The sequence below is a fragment of the Papaver somniferum genome, chromosome 1 (assembly GCF_003573695.1).
Source record: "Papaver somniferum cultivar HN1 chromosome 1, ASM357369v1, whole genome shotgun sequence".
In the NCBI taxonomy this organism is placed as follows: Eukaryota; Viridiplantae; Streptophyta; class Magnoliopsida; order Ranunculales; family Papaveraceae; genus Papaver; species Papaver somniferum.
In genome coordinates this window covers 39182817-39203058 of record NC_039358.1, presented here as the reverse complement: position 1 = coordinate 39203058, position 20242 = coordinate 39182817, and the positions used below count along the sequence as shown (strand labels likewise).

At 38.1% G+C, this 20242-nt stretch overlaps 1 protein-coding gene, 2 long non-coding RNA genes, 2 other non-coding genes and 2 pseudogenes across 5 annotated transcripts in view; 3 read left to right on the top strand and 4 right to left on the bottom strand.

The window, feature by feature from the left end:
* The window catches only part of LOC113283736, a 14738-nt gene extending 13225 nt beyond the window's left edge, over positions 1 to 1513 (top strand). The window contains exon 3 of the long non-coding RNA XR_003327608.1: positions 1093 to 1513. This is a non-coding gene — a long non-coding RNA (uncharacterized LOC113283736). The remainder of the gene's footprint in view (positions 1 to 1092) is intronic.
* A 653-nt stretch (positions 1514 to 2166) lies between these two features.
* LOC113283730 lies at positions 2167 to 3068 on the top strand. The gene is made up of 2 exons (XM_026533065.1): positions 2167 to 2550; positions 2772 to 3068. The coding sequence occupies exons 1-2, from the start codon at positions 2368 to 2370 to the stop codon at positions 3039 to 3041; spliced, it is 453 nt and encodes a 150-aa protein (XP_026388850.1). The 5' UTR covers positions 2167 to 2367; the 3' UTR covers positions 3042 to 3068.
* Positions 3069 to 3136: 68 nt separating this feature from the next.
* Positions 3137 to 3283, bottom strand: LOC113341080 (annotated as a pseudogene).
* A 9050-nt stretch (positions 3284 to 12333) lies between these two features.
* Positions 12334 to 12499, bottom strand: LOC113341017 (annotated as a pseudogene).
* Positions 12500 to 13967: 1468 nt separating this feature from the next.
* LOC113341073 lies at positions 13968 to 14123 on the bottom strand. Its single transcript, XR_003355765.1, has one exon. It is a non-coding gene; the product is annotated as a U4 spliceosomal RNA (small nuclear RNA).
* Positions 14111 to 15916, top strand: LOC113327903. The gene is made up of 4 exons (XR_003349251.1): positions 14111 to 14264; positions 14475 to 14683; positions 14846 to 15112; positions 15414 to 15916. It is a non-coding gene; the product is annotated as an uncharacterized LOC113327903 (long non-coding RNA).
* Positions 15917 to 17442: 1526 nt separating this feature from the next.
* On the bottom strand, positions 17443 to 17640 carry LOC113345336. Its single transcript, XR_003358086.1, has one exon. It is a non-coding gene; the product is annotated as a U2 spliceosomal RNA (small nuclear RNA).
* Positions 17641 to 20242: the final 2602 nt, after the last annotated feature.

Below are 20242 nucleotides of genomic sequence, written 5' to 3'. Positions count from 1 at the left end.
GGTAAATTTGTTTTATTGCATGATTCAGTAGCTGAAACATTTTGTGTCATATATAATATTGTATAGATGTGCTTGTCTGATAAACTAAGGTCTTAGGAAATCAACCTGTCAGTGATAAACTAAATAAGATCAGTCTGAAACAACTTCTGTGAAGCAAATGTGGTGATATTCTCAATTTGAGAAAATATATCACCCTTCCACAAAAAGTTGGGAATTGTAAAAAGGACATTTTCTAGTATCTTTCCATCCACAATACTGTTAATATGTAGTCAATTATCCCTTTGCAATGAAAAGAGCAAAATTCTAGGATATGCGGTTAGATTTCTCAAGCATGAATAGCGGTTTCAAACTTGCCTAAAACTCGATCCAAATTATAACCCAGACCCATGAAAAGTTAGACCTAGCTCAGGTTAGATTATTGACTTGACTGTCCAGAATCATTGATTAATCACTTAAGTCAGATCACTAAGAATGTGCCTAATTTATCAGTCTGACTATAATTTAGGGAGTTTAAAATGGTATGTAAACATAAAGAACCTGCCCTAACAGACTTGTCCTTTTAGCCCATTATTCTTCTGCTATACTACTAGCCTGCATTTTGTGATCTTGTGCTTTGAATATATTCCCTTTCTGAACCTTCTAGCTAGCTATTACTTCGTTTCATACGATCAATTTATTTTTCTCAAATATCTCACATCCCACAATTGCTTACACATTCGGATCCTCCATTTCATGCGTCTCCTGGCATCCTGCCTGCACCGGTAACAGATTTTTAGATTTTTTTAATTACTAGATGGTACAGAAGTCACCATTCTATAGGTGCATACATGGGGTCAGGGAGGTATTGGACGTAGGGTACTTGTCCAAGTCGCAAGTGGATTCTCACAATGAATGCGGTATAATGGTTGTCCCCTTCATTGGCATGGCAGTGACGTTGCATACTGTTAGAAACTGGCTATGGGGATTGAGTTGCAATAACTTGTAGTAGTAGTAGTTTTGATGAAAAGTAACCCAATTTTGTTGAAGATGAACCTCGTGAAGTTGTAGGTGACAAAGAACGGACAGATGCTTACGTAAATTCTCTCATAACAGGTGATGAAGGACAGACATATTTTTGGAGTTTCACATCTAAGGAACAGAAGAGTCTTGTCTCAAGGAATCGCAAATGGGCTTATTTCTCTTCGCAAAGGAAAAATTCCATGTTCGTGAGATTCTCTGAGCAGATGGTCTTCTTCTTGTTCGTTGAGCAAGCTGCCAATTTTAATTTTCCCTTTCTGAACCTTCTAGCCAGTTAGCTTGTCTTCTGAAATTTATCTGCTATTTTTTGTTATAAATACCAAGCAATCGTCATGCTTCATCCTTCACTAGTATGTTAAGTTGTAAGTGAGAGTTGTAGGATACTTTACATGTTAAGTACCTTTTATGTATGTGTGCTTTAACTGTAGTCCAGTTTTCTCTAACATCTCGCCTCCAACCTTCACTTTTTTGGATCTTGAACTTGAAGAACAACGATGTCCGGAAGTGAGAATAGGATGAACTAAATTGATTATTTACTTCTTGTTTACAATATCTCACATCTAGTCTAGAATAATACTGATAGAAACATGCATTCATCTCTATTCTAAGTGTCAACTAAGTAGCGAAAAGTTAAAAGTTGTAGATGAGCTGCTAAAGAAGCTGAGCCTTTGTTGGTACTGATCATTTCTGGGAATATATATGCATGGTTCAGATTTCTCCAGCATCTCATTCACGAGCTTCACTTTGTACTTGGAGAAAGAGGATCATTATTTTCAGAAGTGAGGATTGATAAAACCAAATTGACTTTGTTTGATATGGCCAAAAAAACATTATACTGCTTTTGGGAAAGTAAGCCTGGATGTTTTAATGGTAAAATATGTTGTAGTCTTACTGGTTTCCCAGACCTAGGCTGATTGTTCCTGGCATTGAATTCCTACCAACACTTAATATGAATTCCTTAATATCGTGGCTGTTTAAAAGCACTTATATTTATGTTCCCCTTGCTCGTATGTGATAAAATTGATAATTGGTTTGTTATATTTCATTTACAGCCTACTGAAGACCCATTCGGTGAGACTCCCATCAAGGTAAAAATAACCAACCACTGCAGGATTGTTCTTTCACCGCCAACTTTCAACCCAATGCAGTGGCCCAAAGTTCTGAAACCTTCCAACCAGCCCCACCAGAGATTCAACTAATCCCGTATAGCTGCTCGCGGAGGTTTTGGTGCTCCAAGTTGACCACCCTGAGAACAATTTCCTTGCACGATCCGCCTCTGGTGCACCAGTAACCTCACAGACTGGTTGTAATGCTTCAAGTGGATCAGCCCCGGAGAAAAGCAATAATGCGATGGAGAATTATTACCACCAGACAGGACCTACAGCACCAGCAGCTTCACAGGCAGACACTCTTTCCGTTCCAGTAGGACTACCTGCGAAACCTCAACAGAAGGACAACAAATGTGATACTAAAACAATAGTTCGGGATGATAGATTTAGCCGAGGGCTTGATAATTTGGACATATCTGGACCTGTAAGTGCTTCAACTGCATCATTTGGTTTGTGATCGAGAAAACAAGATTTGAAAAACCAAGCACACAAACTGAAAGTCTGGGCTATCACTGGCTTCTTTTTTTTTCTTTGTTTCATTCCCTTTTACAGATGTTTTAATTACTTCTGGATTATATCTGGAAATAGGTTTACTTTGTTCTTTTCAATTTTTTAGTTGTGTGCTTATTTGTTTGTGCCCTGCAGCTAAAACCAATCCTCTGGCGGATATTGGAGTTAATTTATGTCCATCATAGGGAGAAGAGAGAGAAAGCTGTCCACACAAACGGCTGTAACGTCTATAATTCCTTTGTAAAAGCTATGGGATCTTGTTCTGGAATGGGATGTGCAGGTGCAAGCTCAAGCTCTCTCTCCTTCTATCGTCGTCTTTATCGAACCACAAGAATAAAATCACTTATTACCCCAACCAACAAAACCCCACTATTTTTGTATGATATTGTGCTGAAAGAACTATAAACAATGTAATTTGCTACGACTGTCAAGAGGCCGACACAGACTACGGAACCCAAGATTTTCCTTTTCTTCAAAAATTTTAGTTTAAAGTTTTGTAGGGATTTACCCTTGATTAGAGGGAGCCCTTCCAGAAATTCTCGACGGCCCAAGGGCCGAGAAGGGGGTTTGGAAATAGTTTTCAACCAGCAATTGACGCGCCTCGGTTATTACCTCATTAGCTGCGTCATTGCCCCAAGCGCAAAGATAAGTTTTGAAGTCATCCATCAACTGCATTTTATAATACCTTCATTCACATCCCTAAATCAGAGTTGCACATTGTGGGTCTAATAATTGTCACTTTTACACTTTCGGTTCTAATGGTCGTGTAGTATTATGTTTGGAATGCTACAAACTAGGTTTTTAGATGGTCTCTGATCCCCAAATTGTGTTTGTATCGAAGTATTTATGATGTGGAAGAACATACTGCTTTAGTTAAGAGTTTCTTTTAGTTTTGGGAACAAACAGAATCTTAAGGCACATATTGTTCCCGACAAGTTTGTGTCATGTGTTGAAAATGTGGGTTGTCCTTGACCTGTACAAGGATTCAATTTTAATTTGGTTCTTCGAAACATGGGCAAAGATGCAAATAGTTCATGGTGTAGCTCGAAAAATACCCTTTTAACTAGAAACAAATGGTTTATGAGGACGTTTGAATTTTAAATCAGTGATTTACTTAAACTGTATGAATTTCAGTGACTGAATTTGTGGGGAAGGTTTTTCAATAGATTCCCAGCTGAAAATGAGTTTGTTCAAAGTATACAAGTTACAGTTGACTTGACTGGAAATTGCAGAGATGGAGGAGGTAATAGTATTAGAGTTGGAGGTGATCTAGAGTAGCATACATATTTTCACCATAAAATGTATAAATCCCAAACCTAAAGCACAAGGAAAAAGAACTCTAAGCACAACATTTAGATAAAAATATACCATCTATTACAGACACATGAACCATTCCATAAGCATTTTAAGAAAAAACTTGTGTAATTGGTTGAACGAGCAGTAAATATTAGAACTACTGGTAACAGATTTAATCACTACATAATCTTGTAATCCAGTTACCATCTAAAAATGGGGTTGGGTTTAAGAGGCTAGCATTACTAATAAGATTAACAAATGGTTTTTCATTCAACATATAGAAGTAGCACTGATCTGAATACCTTAGATACGTCCATTGTACAAAATAACGACTCCTTTCCAATTTGGACAAACAGTACTAGCTAGTATCCTTCATCAGTTGCAAGTTGAACACAATACGAGCATCTGTTGTTGCTTCCTTCCGGTTGCAATGCTGCTTGCGGCAGGTGTTTCTGCAGGTTGTTCTATGTTTTTTCCTGAACTAGCAGAAGTTTGGGGGCAAGTTAGCCAAGTCATGAAACTAAAAAGACACAGTTAACTGGCAAATTAGCCAAGTCTTGCAAACTATTGGTTTTAAAAAAAGGAGAAACCCTCCAAAAAGAGGCGCATGCCGCTTATAAAGCTGGCGAAGTTACCTTTCTGTAATTCTTCACTTGAGCCGAAATTTAAAGTAGTCTAGGTTTATTTTAGTCAATCTGTTTCCAAGGAGTATGGAAAGGACAGGTTACCTTCCTCATATTGTTAGAAGGATCCATTCTACACACTTCAATCACAAGGATTACGCCCAACACCTCAAGCATATGAAAGCTGGTGAGCTTTCTGTCAATGATTATGAGCTTTTGAGTAGAATGATTATGCAGTATCAAGATAATGCTTGGAAAAAATAATCTTATCTTCAGGGTGATGAATAGATTAAGAAAGTATCCTGACTCAATTCCGTAGCCAAAAAGCAAAATTTAGCTGAAATGTTTGTTATCACACTGAATAAGCTCATTTCAAGCATTACTGTATCTCTCGCGGACGTTAATTATTTTGTATGTTTGATTTGTATTTGTAATGTATCATTTTTAGACTTGTGATTTGTATTTAAAGCACATAGCAGTTGTTAGTCTTCTGGCTAATTTCCCCTCGGTGCCGTGTCTCTAGCAATGTAACCTTAACCTTGAACTACAAACTACAATTGATTTGTTAATTTAATGGAATGAGTTTAGTAGACTCAAGTTTTTCCACCCTCAAATTGTAGCTGGTGATGTAATATGCACCTTGGTCCTAGTGATGGTGTAGCATTGAAATCTTTCTGTTATGCTGGAACCCAAAAGAAAGAGACTGAATAATCTGAAGCGGTTAAGCTGTAGATCCGACATGTTGGGGATGTAGCTCAGATGGTAGAGCACTCGCTTAGCATGCGAAAGGTATGGGGATCGATGCCCCACTTCTCCATCCTTTTTTATTCATTTTTTGTTACTAGCCTTGAAAACATTTTAGCAGAGCCGTTCCTGAATTTCTTTTGCCCCGAAGCAAAAAAAAAAATGATTATGCCCCCCCCAAAAAAAAATAAAAAATTCACACAACAGTAATAATAAAAGATAATTATATAACTATATTGATATCTAAACATAAATCTTACAAAGTCCGTCGAATATTTTCACCCTTCGCGTATTCTTAGACGCAAACTCTCTAATGATAGATTTATAGTCTATTTTTCCATCTATGGCTATTTCAATAGCTATCATAGCCAAACAATTCAATCTTTCTTGCAACGTTGAGGACCGAAGATAAGATTTGATTAATTATATACATAATTAGATCAAAACATCTTCTAACTAAAATATAAACCCTAACTTTCTCTATTTATATGTGTTTTAGAATTAGAAATTTTTTCTCTATTTATATGTGTTTTAGAATTAGAAAAAGGAAAAATGAAATCATATTATTGAGATCATATGATTCTCAATCAATGACTTAAGACACATAGAATACAAGGGGACAGAGATTCACCTTTCTCCTTTCGTTTTAGGCTCCAAAAGAAAAGAAGGCTATTATTGGGACGTCACATTTCATTAGAGGGGCTTCACCTAATAGGACAAAAAAGGGTCACCCAGAAGTAATATCAAAAACCCAGTATCTCAAATAATTTTGTAATGACCGAACAACCCTTTAGTTAATTTTAATTTAATTAATTTCTATGGTTGGAATCAATGTAGTAAAATCAATTTCTAAGGTTGGAATCAATCCAAACCTGGACGTAAAATCAATTTATACAGTTGGAATTAAAAGGAACCTGGACGTAAAACTACATGCAAATAAAATTCTACGGTTTAATCCAAACCTGGGCGTAAAATCAATTTCTACGGTTGGAATCAATCCAAACCTGGACGTAAAACCAATTTCTACCGTTGGAATCAATCCAAACCTGGACGTAAAATCAATTTCTATGGTTGGAATTAAAAGGAACCTGGACGTAAAACTACATGCAAATAAAATTCTACGGTTTAATCCAAACCTGGGCGTAAAATCAATTTCTACGGTTGGAATCAATCCAAACCTGGACGTAAACTAATTTCTACAGTTGGAATAGATCCAAACATGGACGTAAGTTCAATTTCTACGGTTGGAATTAAAAGGAAGTTGGACGTAAAACTACATGCAAATAAAATTCTACGGTTGGAATTAATCCAAACCTGGCCGTGATTTCTTCATAAACTAAAATTACGTCTAGAAAAGAAGCACCGAACCTAGACGTAACACTAGCAGAAACGTTACTGAAATCCTAATTTTACTTCAATTTCATTCAATCTAACCTATTTTAAACACAAAAAAGAATAAACAAAGATGTGTTTGTTCGATTATTACCTTACATACACCATGGGTTTGTTCGATGATATGAATTCAAATGGATTTATCGTTGAAGAGGATGAAGAGAAAAATGAAAGGAAGAAGAAGAGCAATTGAGATGTGAAGAATGAAAAATAGAAATTAGGTTTTGTTTATGTTTGTAAGTTTTAATTTTAGTTTAAGGGTAGTTTGGACAGTTTCTATTGAATCAAAAATACCCCATGACCAAATTTTTGGTCATTAAATATCCAAGTGAAGCCCCTCTATTGGATGGTGACGCCCCAATAATAGCCTTCAAATAAAAAACAAAAGTGAAAAAGAGTTCTCTGTGAAAAACTGGAAAAAAAATTGAGGACATTAACGAATATTCATCATTAAGTCCATATTTAAGTTAATTGAAACATCTGCCCCAAACATTTATGTAGTTTCTTAAATAAGTACCTAAGTATACTATATTTTTGATGAATACCCCTAATATCAAAGAAGGCTTTTGCTGCCCCCTAGGCCTTGCTGCCCCAAAGTGGGCCTTTCCCTGATTCCCCTTCAGGGCCGGCACTGATTTTAGGTACCTTGATGTAAATAATAACAATGGTCCTATAATTAGTCTTAAGTTACAGGTCAACAAGTAAATCTTTGCTTTACTAGTAAATCTTTTGAGTTTCAAAATTAGAGCCATCAAAATTTTCAGTACCAGCAATACCATTGAATTTGGTAAACTTATGGGATTGAAGTTTTAATCCCATGGCTTGCTGCAAGAAAACAACCAGTAGAAAAAATAAAAATCAAAGAAATCATCACTAACCAAACAATTGAACAAATCTTCTTACCAGCACCACAAAATAGCCAAAAAAAGATAAAAATAAAAAAATGGTTGTTCTCGGCTCACCAGGCTGAGTTGGAACTGGGGCACATCGGCTCGTAATCCTTCCACTGTCAAGAGCGGGAGGTGTTCGTTGATCTGTGAAACCAGCTGTGAAACCAGCCTGACGCAGTGCCCTCCGCTATAGTGATCACACAGCCCAAGCCTTCGCCCGGACAATGCAACCAACTCCCAACTTGGAACGGGCGAGTCAACATAGCGTGCACACCAGCATCTACCAGGTGAAACCCGACCAGTGTTCAATCACCTTGATGTCCCCACTTGGGTTACAAGCTCGCGCGACCGAGCTCGACGTTCATTTCTCCAATCTTGAGATCTAAATACCAAGTATAGTTTCTAGTTTTAAGCGACGTGGGACTAAAATCCTTTTCCTTGGCACGTGTTTTTGGCAGATCTCTAGAAGGCCTCACCAAAACAAAATATTGAAAGAGAAAGAAAATGATTACATGACCCTCAGCTGTTGCCTTACTTATAATCATCCAAAACGATCTTCTCTGAATCCTTTGTATCCTTGGTTTTGGATTGACAGAGTGAACACCTGGAACTCACCGGAGATGGCATCAATCCAAACATGGACGTAAAGTCAATTTCTACGGTTGGAATTAAAAGGTATCTGGACGTAAAACTACATGCAAATAAAATTTTACGGTTGGAATTAATTCAAACCTGGCCGTGATTTCTTCATAAACTAAAATTACGTCTAGAAAAGAAGCACCGAACCTAGACGTAGCACTAGCAGAAACATTATTGAAATCCTAATTTTACTTCAATTTCATTCAATCAAACCTATTTTAAGCACAAAAAAGAGTAAACAAAGATGTGTTTGTTCGATTTTTACCTTACATACACCATGGGTTTGTTCGATGATATGAATTCAAATGGATTTATCGTTGAAGAGGATGAAGAGAAAAATGAAAGGAAGAAGAAGAGCAATTGAAATGTGAAGAATGAAGAATAGAAATTAGGTTTTGTTTATGTTTGTAAGTTTTAATTTTAGTTTAAGGGTAGTTTGGACAGTTTCTATTGAATCAAAAATACCCCATGACCAAATTTTTGGTCATTAAATATCCAAGTGAAGCCCCTCTATTGGATGGTGACGCCCCAATAATAGCCTTCAAAGAAAAAGCAAAAGTGAAAAAGAGTTCTCTGTGAAAAACTGGAAAAAAAATTGAGGACATTAACGAATATTCATCATTAAGTCCATATTTAAGTTAATTGAAACATCTGCCCCAAACATTTATGTAGTTTCTTAAATAAGTCCCTAAGTATACTATATTTTTGATGAATACCCCTAATATCAAACAAGGCTTTTGCTGCCCCCTAGGCCTTGCTACCCCAAAGTGGGCCTTTCCCTGATTCCCCTTCAGGGCCGGCCCTGATTTTAGGTACCTTGATGTAAATAATAACAATGGTCCTATAATTAGTCTTAAGTTACAGGTCAACAAGTAAATCTTTGGTGTACTAGTAAATCTTTTGAGTTTCAAAATTAGAGCCATCAAAATTTTCAGTACCAGCAATACCATTGAATTTGGTAAACTCATGGGATTGAAGTTTTAATCCCATGGCTTGCTGCAAGAAAACAGCCAGTAGAAAAAATAAAAATCAAAGAAATCATCACTAACCAAACAATTGAACAAATCTTCTTACCAGCACCACAAAATAGCCAAAAAAAAAATAAAAATTTCCAATGTCAAGAGCGGGAGGTGTTCGTTGCTCTGTGAAACCAGCCTGACGCAGTGCCCTCCGCTATAGTGATCACACAGCCCAAGCCTTCGCCCGGACAATGCAACCAACTCCCAACTTGGAACGGGCGAGTCAACATAGCGTGCACACCAGCACCTACCAGGTGAATCCGACCAGTGTTCAATCACCTTGATGTCCCCACTTGGGTTACAAGCTCGCGCGACCGAGCTCGACGTTCATTTCTACAATCTTGAGATCTAAATACCAAGTATAGTTTCTAGTTTTAAGCGACGTGGGACTAAAATCCTTTTCCTTGGCACGTGTTTTTGGCAGATCTCTAGAAGGCCTCACCAAAACAAAATATTGAAAGAGAAAGAAAATGATTACATGACCCTCAGCTGTTTGCCTTACTTATAATCATCCAAAACGATATTCTCTGAATCCTTTGTATCCTTGGTTTTGGATTGACGGAGTGAACACCTGGAACTCACCGGAGATGGCATCAATCCAAACATGGACGTAAAGTCAATTTCTACGGTTGGAATTAAAAGGTAGCTGGACGTAAAACTACATGCAAATAAAATTGTACGGTTGGAATTAATCCAAACCTGGCCGTGATTTCTTCATAAACTAAAATTACGTCTAGAAAAGAAGCACCGAACCTAGACGTAGCACTAGCATAAACGTTATTGAAATCCTAATTTTACTTCAATTTCATTCAATCAAAACTATTTTAAGCACAAAAAAGAGTAAACAAAGATGTGTTTGTTCGATTATTACCTTACGTACACCATGGGTTTGTTCGATGATATGAAGTCAAATGGATTTATCGTTGAAGAGGATGAAGAGAAAAATGAAAGGAAGAAGAAGAGCAATTGAAATGTGAAGAATGAAGAATAGAAATTAGGTTTTGTTTATGTTTTTAAGTTTTAATTTTAGTTTGGACAGTTGCTATTGAATCAAAAATACCCCATAACCAAATTTTTGGTCATTAAATACCCAAGTGAAGCCCCTCTATTGGATGGTGACGCCCCAATAATAGCCTTCAAAGAAAAAGCAAAAGTGAAAAAGAGTTCTCTGTGAAAAACTGGAAAAAAATTGAGGACATTAACGAATATTCATCATTAAGTCCATATTTAAGTTAATTGAAACATCTGCCCCAAACATTTATGTAGTTTCTTAAATAAGTCCCTAAGTATACTATATTTTTTTGATGGATACCACTAATATCAAACAAGGCTTTTGCTGCCCCTAGGTCTTGCTGCCCCAAAGTGGGCCTTTCCCTGATTCCCCTTCAGGGCCGACCCTGATTTTAGGTACCTTGATGTAAATAATAACAATGGTCCTATATTAGTCTTAAGTTACAGGTCAACAAGTAAATCCTTGTTGTACAAGAAAATCTTTGAGTTTTAAAATTAGAGCCATCAAAATTTCCAGTACCAGCAATACCATTGAATTTGGTAAACTCATGGGATTGAAGTTTTAATCCCATGGCTTCTTGCTACAAGAAAACAGCCAGTAGAAAAAATAAAAATCAAAGAAATCATCACTAACCAAACAATTGAACAAATCTTCTTACCAGCACCACAAAATAGCCAAAAGAAAAATAAAAAAGTGGTTGTTCAACTGACTCGGCTCACCAGGCTGAGTTGGAACTGGGGCACATCGGCTCGTAATCCTTCCACTATCAAGAACGGGAGGTGTTCGTTGCTCTGTGAAACCAGCCTGACGCAGTGCCCTCCGCTATAGTGATAGCACAGCCCAAGCCTTCGCCCGGACAATGCAACCAACTCCCAACTTGGAACGGGCGAGTCAACATAGCGTGCACACCAGCACCTACCAGGTGAAACCCGACCAGTGTTCAACCACCTTGAAGTCCCCACTTGGGTTACAAGCTCGCGCGACCGAGCTCGACGTTCATTTCTCCAATCTTGAGATCTAAATACCAAGTATAGTTTCTAGTTTTAAGCGACGTGGGACTAAAATTCTTTTCCTTGGCACGTGCTTTTGACAGATCTTTAGAAGGCCTCACCAAAACAAAATATTGAAAGAGAAAGAAAAGGGTCACATGACCCTCAGCTGCTGCCTTACTCATAATCATCCAAAACGATCTTCTCTGAATCCCTTGTATCCTTAGTTTTGGTTGGAACTCACCGGAGATGGCATAGTATGGAGTACAAAAACCACCAAAGAATCGCCAACAGAACGATCGGCTGAAGACTCACTCCACTGATTTTCTGTGAGATACCAAAACTTATGCCTAAAGAGATTAATTAAGAGAATGTATAACACCTAAACAACAGAGTTTGTATAGCTTCTAGGGTTTAGAAACCTTAAACACAAACAGAGTTTTCTTGACACACGATTCACGGTACTTCCATATACATATATATATATATATAAGAGCTTACCTCGCAAGACCCAACGTAAAATTAGCCTACCGCCGAGGTGGTAGGAACTCACCGTGTATAGCCTGGCTTTTCATGGAGTTGTGTAGATTGGTATGGTTACAGCAACTATTACAAGGTCGTGGCACCTGAGAGGGATGACACCTTATTTATGTGTACGTGACACGTTTCCGGAATAGTTGCCATGTGTATAACATATATAATTCACGGCGCTACAGGAAAACATAAGGTTTTTTTAGTCTAAAACAAGATCAAGTCAAGACAACACAACCAAGCGGAATAGCAACAAAGGTCCATCGCTTCCAGACCTGTCCTGAGCTGTTGATGTTACATGTTGGGGATGTAGCTCAGATGGTAGTATGGGGATCGATGCCCCACTTCTCCATCATTTTTGTTTCTTTTTTTTCAAGATTCTAGAAAAAATGGTGTTATCAAGGAAAACTACGGCATTACTCCCGTGAAGTATATAGTCGCAATGACGTTGAGTAAGTTTGAATGAGGGTTAATTTGAATGAATATCCCTTTGTAAGGTTTGTAGATAGAAGTAAGTTCTGTGAGCAACAGCAAGTGATTCAAGAGCAATCTAAGCATTTGAGAAAAGGGCGACGCGTGAGAACCCCAGCAGCAAGCTGCTGTGATGGGAACTCCTCCCTGAAAAAAATTAATTTAATATCGTGTGAGCCAACGACTCACATATCAGACATTAAACTGATAAGAACAGATACTACACTTGATCTTAGCCAAATGGCCGAGAAAGGTATGCTTATTCTCAGCTTAGGCTCCTGCTTTTATCCTGTCTTGTTTCCATTCCTCTGCTCTGGACTAGTCTATGTGGGACTAGTTTGCTGCCGCTAGGTGCCGATGTTGGCTTCATTGGAACATGCTAAAATAAGAGTTGGCAACGAATACTGTGTGCACAAAGCTTGAGACAGCTTCTGTGTAGTAAGCTCATAAAACTTGAGACAGCTTGAGTAGTCAAGATACAGTTTTCTGCTTCCTTACTTATGCTCATTTGACAAAAACTAATACAGGTACTGCTACATTTTGATTTGTTTTCCTTTACAATATTCTTAAAAATTTAGCATTCACTGAGGGTAACCGTCCCAAATTTGAATGGTTTTTCGAAATGTTAATTGAAATATTAATTGGAATGGAATGGCAAGCGCATCGCGGCTGCATCTAGCCTAGTTGTGATATAAGTATTTTTATTTTGTTAACTTTTTTTCCAATGAAATGAAATTTTGGTTCTTCTTCTGTCATCAGTAGAAAGGTAGATAGAGACAGAAGGGAGGAGCTTAAAGATATCTTTGGTGGTGGTGGTGGATCTCTATTGATGAGTATACCATTCATTTTCTAATCCTCGTAGTTTGTTTTTGAGTAGTTTGGGGTTTTCTAAAAATTGGGTCTCATTGAATCTTCATGTCTTTGAAAATACTGCCATCATTGGAATTATACACACTTCCTTCCATATGCTTTCAGTTGATGAATGAGATATATCAAACCAAGATCTTGTTGTCGATTTTTTAAAAGTTATGTAATTGAAACAAATTTGTCACCAGGGTGAATGCAGTTTTAGGTAGCTGACTTTCATCATGTACTAGTTGAGTGTGAGTTGCTTGAGTGATTTTGTGTACCTTGTTAGTCGGCAACTTAACTGTTTGCCTTTGCCATGTTAATTGCTTGCTTGTCTTTGACAATGATACATCCATTGTCAAAGCCTTAGTCACAGCTGGAGTTGTGTTTCTCTATTCTCTCATTTTGGATCTAGTTTTTGCAGAAGTTGTATGAGCCGTTTCTCTTTTATTTCTAATTCGCAGGCGAGAGATGGAAGAACAAGGATCCCATCTTACTTAATTAGTAGTGAATAAACCAATGCAGAACTATTCAACTTAATAATCAAGCTTAATTCGTGTGCATTTGATTCTGCTCTATGATCATTGTTATTTCCTTGGAGCTTTTGCTTTTGATGTGTCAGCTGACTCAGCTCTACAATCCAACTGTAGATTAGGCCAAACTCTGGAAATATGTGAACTTTAGATATAAATTAAACATAAGATGCAGACTGTCGAGTGTTTGATTTGCATACAGGGGTGGAAGACGTCAAACTACTTGATTTGATTATGGTTAAGGGTTTGATATGGGCAACAGCTGCAGACTTGGCAAGGAATAGAGGACGAGTCCTTTCCATATAATGGGAAGGGAGATAAAATTTAGTTTCAAGTTTTGTAGGGCTTTATCCTTGATTAGAGGGAGCCCTTCCAGAAATTCTCAACGGCCCTAGGAGACCTAAGGCAGAAGAGGGGGTTTGGAAATAGTTTTCAACCAGCAATTGACGCGCCTCGGTTATTACCTCATTAGCTGCGTCATTGCCCCAAGCGCAAAGATGAGTTTTGAGGAATGCATCAACTGCATTTTATAGCTTCATTTTCACATCTGTAACTTTGTTATCGACAATGTGGGACTAAACTATAATACTCTCACTTCCAAAGACAGCTTAGCAAGTCTTTAAGCTGTTTGAAACAATTGGTATGCCTTAATCACTTCTTCCTTTCATTTTGTTGTTAATTTGCACCTTAATTTTACCACCCAGAAAAACAACAACCCTTTTCTTATGCCAACTTTACTTCATAAGTTACTATGATTCACTGGGTGAATTTGAAGACGATGCTGTTAATATTGAGTAGAATGATTACCCATTTATCAATACTTAGTCTTATTCTGTTTTTATGCTCATAGATCACCTTGGAAGTTGATTATTAAGGCATTGGGTATACCTGGACATGGGTCAAGGATGTTTGATAACAATGCTATGGAGAATTCGATGAAGAATCTAGAAGTTATGACTAGATATAGAGATGGGCATTCTGATTTGGTTAAAGCTGGATTGGCCATGAGTTAGGAAGTTGTGTCAGTGAATGCTGGTACTCCTTTGCCTACGAAAGCTGGTGAGTTCTGCGATATCCGTATGGTGAGTTTTGAAATATGTTTTAGTGTAATGAAGATTGATGAGGAGTGATTCTCTTTACATGGTTATCACATGTTTTGATGTTCTTTACAGGAGTGATTGATTTTGAATTATGGTTGATGAGTAGTGATTTTCTTTTCAGGGTTGTCAACAGTAGACCCAGAACTGTTGATAAAGAGAATCGTTGATGAATGGGCGCCACATTATAGGATCATGGCATATGAGGTGAGATTCTCCTGACTAAAAGGGATGGAGATACTCCTGTGGTGGAAGCTATTGCCAAAGCATTGTCTTCCTCTGAAACCAAAACCTCACAGTCCTTGGACCAGCGGATATGGTGCAACTGTTGCTCCTGTAAACCAATAACCTAGTGCTTTTGATGAATTTGACCCTCGCAGTTTCGCTCCAGGTATGAAATGCAAGTGCCTTTTGGTTAGGAATCAATTCCGATACTGGTGTTCTTAGGTTTCATGTGTATGCTTGCGGTACACATAACATGATTTTTTGTTGTTGCTTAATTTAAGCTGTGCCATCACCAGTTAAGTCGGGGTAGGTAGCTTGGGTCTATTACCACTTACCAGTGTTATGTTTGATCGAATATTTTTATTCTTGAAATTATTTATATTTGGTGGGATTTGTGACTTCCCTGAAGCTAAAGAACTCCTCTTTCTAGAGGGTGGACCTAAACCATTGTTATTTCTTCTTGTTAGCTACCGCTCCTCCCGCAAGTAATGGAGAAATGGATCTACTTGGGTCCCTCTCGGATGCTCTGGATTTCCTCAACTTCTATGAACACAACATCTGAAGCTGGAATTCCCTTTGATTCTGCTCCAGGGTCCACATTCGCAACACTATTATCAGCATCTATTGTGCTGAGCCAGGTCCAATTGATAGTTTTGAAACTTCAAATAGTGTCAACTTCTCATTTTAGTGGGGACAAATAATAAGTGAACAAGAGTCAGGGAAACATCTTAATTGTTAGGCATAAAGACATGAAATTAGAACTCCAATTTATTCCAAAGGGAGTGCCACAGGGAGCTGTTGGTGCTCTAGGTAGCCCTTCACAACCCAATATTCCTGGACACTTCCTTCTCCAGTCAGTATGGAGAGCTCCAGTTGCCTCACTCTGAAGTTTAATGCTCTAAGTGGACCACATATCCAGCCAGGTGTTTCTAGGGACAATTTCCCTGCACGATCTGGGTATGGTGCACCAGTAGCCTCACAGACTGGTTTTAAACCTCCAAGTAGATCATCCCCCCGCAAAACAATAATGTGGCGGGGAATTATCACCAGCAGACGGGATCTACAGCACCAGCAACTTCACAGGTCACTCTTTCCATTCCAGCAGGACTACCTGCCAAACCTCAACAGAAGGACAACAAATTTGGGCAGTTTTGGCTGATACACTTAGCCGAGGGCTTGTAAATTTGAACTTTTCTCTGGATGTAAGTGCTTCAACTGCATCGTTTGGTTTGATTTGAAAAACCAAGGACACAAACTGAAAGTCTGAGCTGTCACTGGCTTCTTCGCTTTTCTTTGTTCCATTCCCTCTTACAAATGTTTCAATTACTTCAGGATGATATCTGGAAATAGGTTTACTTTGTTTTTTTCATTTTTTGGGTTCTGTGCTTATTTGTTTGTGCCCTGCAGCTAAAACCAATCCTCTGGCGGATATCGGAGTTGAAATCTATCAATCACAGGGAGAAGAGAGACAAAGTTGTTCCACATACGGCTGTAATTAACGTGTACAATCAACATGGGTAAAGCTATGGGATCTTGCTCTGGAATGGGTCTTGCAGGTGCAAGTGCCTTGCTGCTCCTCCTAACCCCGACCGCAGGTATTGGTATGGGTATGGGTGGTGAGGGAGGAATACAAGGCTTGAGTATGAGAGGTTATGGTGGCATGAACAACAGTTATGCAGATGGGCATGATTAATACGGTGGTTATAGATGAGCTTCAATAGTGTATATAGTACAGGTACGCGATTATGTTTATTGCCTTCAGGGGGGACAGAAGCCGGTGCTAGTAGCAGCAGGTTACAACTATATATACACACACACAATATGTTCAAATTTACATATTAAAAGTGAATATTCAAATTTTCAGTGATTGATCACTTGTATTGGTTTTGTCAGAAGATTACTGATTGTACCCTGTATCTCCAAATCATGCTCATAGCTTTTGGTTTTCTTCCTCCCCCTTTTTTGAGTTTCATAGTTTAAACTGTCTCTGTGTATCTTCTTTTGTATGGGAAATCAAATAATTATGCTTTTAAATATCTCATGGAGTTTTTTTCACATTTGTTGGTGTTCTTTTATGAGATCATTCCATTTTGGCTACTTCTTTTGGCATGTTTTACTGATCAATTTGCTGAAGCTGGTTTTGACAAGGTACAATAAATGGGTACCATTGGTCTGAATAAAATTGGATTTACTTTTGTTCAAACTTAAGTCTTTATTTTTCGGTAAACTTGGTCTTTATGTTAATTCCAAATTTACAGAATGGAGAAGATGTGCTTATGAGTTGTGAATTTTGGTATCAGAAGAGTGGTGAGGATGTCTTTATGAGTTGCAGAGTGTTCTTGTGCTGCTAAGTACTTGGCAAAATTAAGAGTCTGGTGGATATTTCTTATCAAGCTGGGAATTGCAGCTAATTCACTAAACCTCGGCTCCTTGCTCGGAAGCAGATTTTGGGCTTCTTGCTTACTTAACGGACAAAAGATTGAATTTAGTACTTGGTAGGGGTGCGCCAGGCCATTGCAGCAGTGCAACACAAGGGCGACGCGTGAGAACCCCAGCAGCAAGCTGCTGTGATGGGAACTCCCCCGTGAAAAAAATTAATTTAATATCGTGTGAGCCGATGGCTCACATATCAGATATTAAACTGATAAGAACAGATACTACACTTGATCTTAGCCAAAAGGCCGAGAAAGGTATACTTCTTCACAGCTTAGGCTCCTGCTTTTATACTGTCTTGTTTCCATACCTGTGCTGTGGACCAGTCCATGCGGGACTAAAACTTAAGTTCACTGCCTTGGCTGAGTTGAGTTTTCTAGGGACATATTTGAACGGAAATAAGTTTATGGGATGAGTTAAGTTTATACAGAAGAAGAAGAAGAATTGGCTTCATACCATAAGTGATGACATTCGCTAAGTGCCGATGTTTGAGTATTGAATTGGCTTGATGGTAGGATCAACCACTTTTCTATTGACTTCTTAGTTCAGTTAGTTTTGAAGTTTGTTGTCAAAATTGAGTATGTAACGCTGATGCTTTAGCTAAGTTGCTTGTGTCAACGTTAGTAGTCATTACTGGCTAGATCTCATTTCTGATTACTGCGCTCACTTCCTTGTGTGTCTTCCCATGTCTACACCACTGGCATTGTTTCACATTTCCGCTTTCTTCAGTTTGTTTAGATTTGGGCATATATACACTTTATAAAAACAACAATAAATCATTAATGGATTTAACTGAGACCCAAACTCTAGCTACTTAATAAACATTCAGACAGTCCTCAAAATGTGACGGACACATGTGAACGAGTTTATCTAAAATGTATCTCGACTACTCAAGCTTCTCAAGTTTTATGAGCTTACTACTGCACAGAAGTTCAAACCTGGCTTCTTCCTTTGAGTTTAAGGGTCATGTTCAACAGAAAACAAGTTGGAGACGCGCCAAAGCCAATTTATTAACGACAATTCATCCATAGTAAACAGTACCACATCCTTACAAGAACAAGCAAATTTATATATATTTCTTGATTTTTTTTTTTTTGATCGTGAAAGAAAGATTGTATTAGAGAAATAAGAATTTGAGTACACCAAGACCTGAAACGCAAATTACAGAGATGCAACTTTCAATAGAAAGAGCAAGGCCTGAGGGGCTAAGAATTTCTTTACAAACTGTAAGAAAACTAAAGCCCATTAAAAGCCTAGGAGACACAACCTCAACCAAGCTTGGAAGCCCAAGACAACGTAAACAACATTAACCAACAACCCGTTACAACGTGTTTGAGATACCCGATTACCCGGTGGAATTTTCCCGTTCACTGTAGAAAACCCAGAATAAATGAAAACCCTAAGTAACAGCATTGCTACCAAAAACCGCCGCCGACCGCCATATGGATCATCACTACCATCACGAATTAAATCATTGCAAATCTACACCCAGATTATCAACAGAAAACTGGCACCATTGCTAATTAATAACTGAGATGGGGAGCCTTTTCATCATCAAAAATCAACACACTTATCGATTAAGGAGAGAAAATGAGAGATGGCTGTAAGGGATGGGTGCAGGGATGGGATGTGGTGTATAAGGAAGTGTTTTGGTGGTGATTTAATTTCGATTGAGATCTGGTGGCTGCAATTATAATTTTGATTTGTGAAAATTAACACACGATTCAGTTGATGGGTGAATGAGATGTATGAGTTCTTCAAACTAAGATGAGGTGAGATATGGGAGAAAAGAAAATAGGATATCATCTTCAAATCAGGAAGTTGAAGATAAATGAGGGAAGAGAGGGATTCGAGCCATGGCTGAGAGATGGGAAAAAAGAAAAGGGGATATCATCTTCAAATCAGGAAATTGAAGATAAATATGGGAAGACAGAGATTCAAGCCATGGCTGAGATGCAGGAAACATAAATAGAAACTAAAATTAAGGACGGAGAACAACAGAACGATGAAATCCTTGCTCGGATCTAGTCTTTTGACTAGATCCGAGCAAGAAAGAGGCGGCTGAATGTAAAAGCTAGGGTTAGGAGAGAGGATAGAGAGAGGTCGTTCATAAAAGTATTTCCTCTTTCATCTTTCTCCCTCTCCCACCGAAACAAGCATCCACCATTTACCTATTACTTGATACACGATCAAAAAAAAATACATATTTCTTGATTAACTGCTATTACTCTCAAAAAAAAAAGAAGAGAATGAAAAGTAACATAAAGTATATCACTACAAGTTACAGCACCTAACTAGAAATATTTCGTTGAATTCCCATTTTCTCGTCTTTCCCTGATTCTCTCATTCTCGACAACCACATCTGCAGCGAAAACCTCATCATTTGAAGACGAAAAAGTTAACAATCATATGATGATTATGAGTCCAGTGAAATGCAGGCTCTACTACACCGTAAGTATATTACACTTACAGTGAGGCTTTTAACCGTATGGCTCGTAATGTACAATCCATGGGTACCAATTCCAGATAAACGGAGAGCCTGAGTTGTAAAACTCTAAAGAATAGACTCTTTCTGCAAGTAGACACTGGACACTTGATTGAACCAAGGGACAACTACAGGGTGCTAAGTACAACTTCTTTCTCAGTGCACAATATGGATAAGGAAATGTTTTTGCTGGTTGGGGAAAGCAAGGGATCTTTTTCTTGTGGTTGTTTGGTGGAGAGAATAGAAAACTCAGCCAACTATCTTTGGAATACTTATACCAAACTATCTTTTCAGATAGTAGAAGTAGTGAAATCCAAACTGTGTTTGTATTTTGATGTATTTGTCTATACAATATCATGCTGAAGAACGCACTGCTTT

Coding starts and splice junctions, on each gene's coding strand:
- LOC113283730 (XM_026533065.1), top strand. CDS start 2,368: ATGGAGAATTATTACCACCAGACAGGACCTACAGCACCAGCAGCTTCA. Junction 2,551..2,771: donor ATTTGGACATATCTGGACCT/GTAAGTGCTTCA, acceptor TGTGCCCTGCAG/CTAAAACCAATCCTCTGGCG.